Genomic DNA, 1,509 nt, shown 5'->3' with positions numbered 1-1,509 from the left:
ACTCGAAATGAAATTAAGAGAAGTTCTCCACAAGCAGTTGGTGAAGTGAGCAACACTCAACACTTGGAATCAAAGCTCTTGGATTTGACTAATGTGCTAAGTCAAATGGTGGTGGGAAGTCGTCAACAATTGATGGTATGCGGCATTTGTGCAATGATGGGGCATTATACGGATAAGTGTCCCTCACTTAGTAATGAACCGGAAGATGTGAATGCAATGGGAGGATATCAAGGTCAACCAAGACCTATGGGATTTCAAAACAATTTCAACCCAAATTGGAGGAATAACCCAAACAACCCATACCCACTAAATCAAAACCCATCAAACATTTTAATGGGACCCCAATTTTCACAATACCCATCACAGAAACCTCTACATCCCCAAACATCTAGCCCCACTCCAAATTACCAACAACCTCCACAACAAGGCCAATCAAGTGGTACTCACCAAATGAGCCTTCAACAACTTGTCACTTCTCTTGCTCAAAGCCAAACCCAATTTCAACAGGAGACCAAGAACACTTTCTCAAACATTCAAGCACAAATTGGAGACTTGGCCTCCGCTCTCAACAAGATGGAACAAAGGGGAAAGCTTCCATCTCAAACTGAGAAGAATCCCAATGTGAGTGCCATAACTTTGAGAAGTGGGAAAACACTTGGAGAAAGCAACCCTAAAAGAGTTTCAAGAGAAGAAGAAGATGACGTTATTGTTGTTGAGCCTCCGAAGGTTGAAGCTACTCCAAAGGAACCGGTTGTGCCAAACATTGACCAACCTGACTCTTCCAACAAACCCATCAAACCATTGGTCATACCACCACCCTTCCCTTCCCGGTTAGCCTTTTCCAAGAAGATAGAAGAAGAAAATGAATTATTTGAAACTTTCCGCAAGGTCCAAATCAACATTCCACTATTGAATGCTATTAAGCAAATTCCAAGTTATGCAAAATTTCTCAAGGATTTGTGCACCAAGAAGAGGAAATTCAAGGCAAATGAAAAGATTCAAGTCAATGCAAACGTGTCTACAGTTATCCAAAAGAGGTTACCTCCCAAATGCAAGGATCCAGGAATATTTGCTATCCCTTGTACCATTGGTGATTTGCATGTCGAAAGTGCCATGTTAGATCTTGGAGCCTCGATCAATGTGATGCCATATTCGGTTTTTCAGTCTCTCAATGTTGGACCTTTGGAAGAAACCGGAGTAATCATTTAATTAGCAGACAAGTCAAGTGTGTCTCCAAGAGGAGTGTTGGAGGATGTGTTAGTACAAGTTAATCAACTTGTTTTCCTGCGGATTTTTATGTCATTGATCTTGAAGAGAAGACTCCTTCCAAATCATCTATGATCCTCCTTGGAAGACCTTTCATGCATACCGCTCACATAATCATTGATGTCCATAAAGGAAATATAACTATGGAGTTTGATGGAGAAACCATTCAGTTCAACATCTTTGAAGAAATGAGGCACCCTAGCAACATTTCTCCATTGTATCGTGTTGATGTGATCGAGCCAA

General features: G+C 41.1%; 1 protein-coding gene across 1 annotated transcript; it reads left to right on the top strand.

Moving 5' to 3' along the window:
* The first annotated feature begins 333 nt into the window (after positions 1–333).
* On the top strand, positions 334–1,209 carry LOC111898259 (uncharacterized). The gene has a single exon (XM_023894188.2). It carries the CDS (start codon positions 334–336, stop codon positions 1,207–1,209), a length of 876 nt encoding a protein of 291 aa, XP_023749956.1.
* Positions 1,210–1,509: the final 300 nt, after the last annotated feature.

Source organism: Lactuca sativa, chromosome 9 (genome assembly GCF_002870075.4).
Source record: "Lactuca sativa cultivar Salinas chromosome 9, Lsat_Salinas_v11, whole genome shotgun sequence".
NCBI lineage: Eukaryota > Viridiplantae > Streptophyta > Magnoliopsida > Asterales > Asteraceae > Lactuca > Lactuca sativa.
This window is presented reverse-complemented; position numbering and strand designations above follow the sequence as displayed.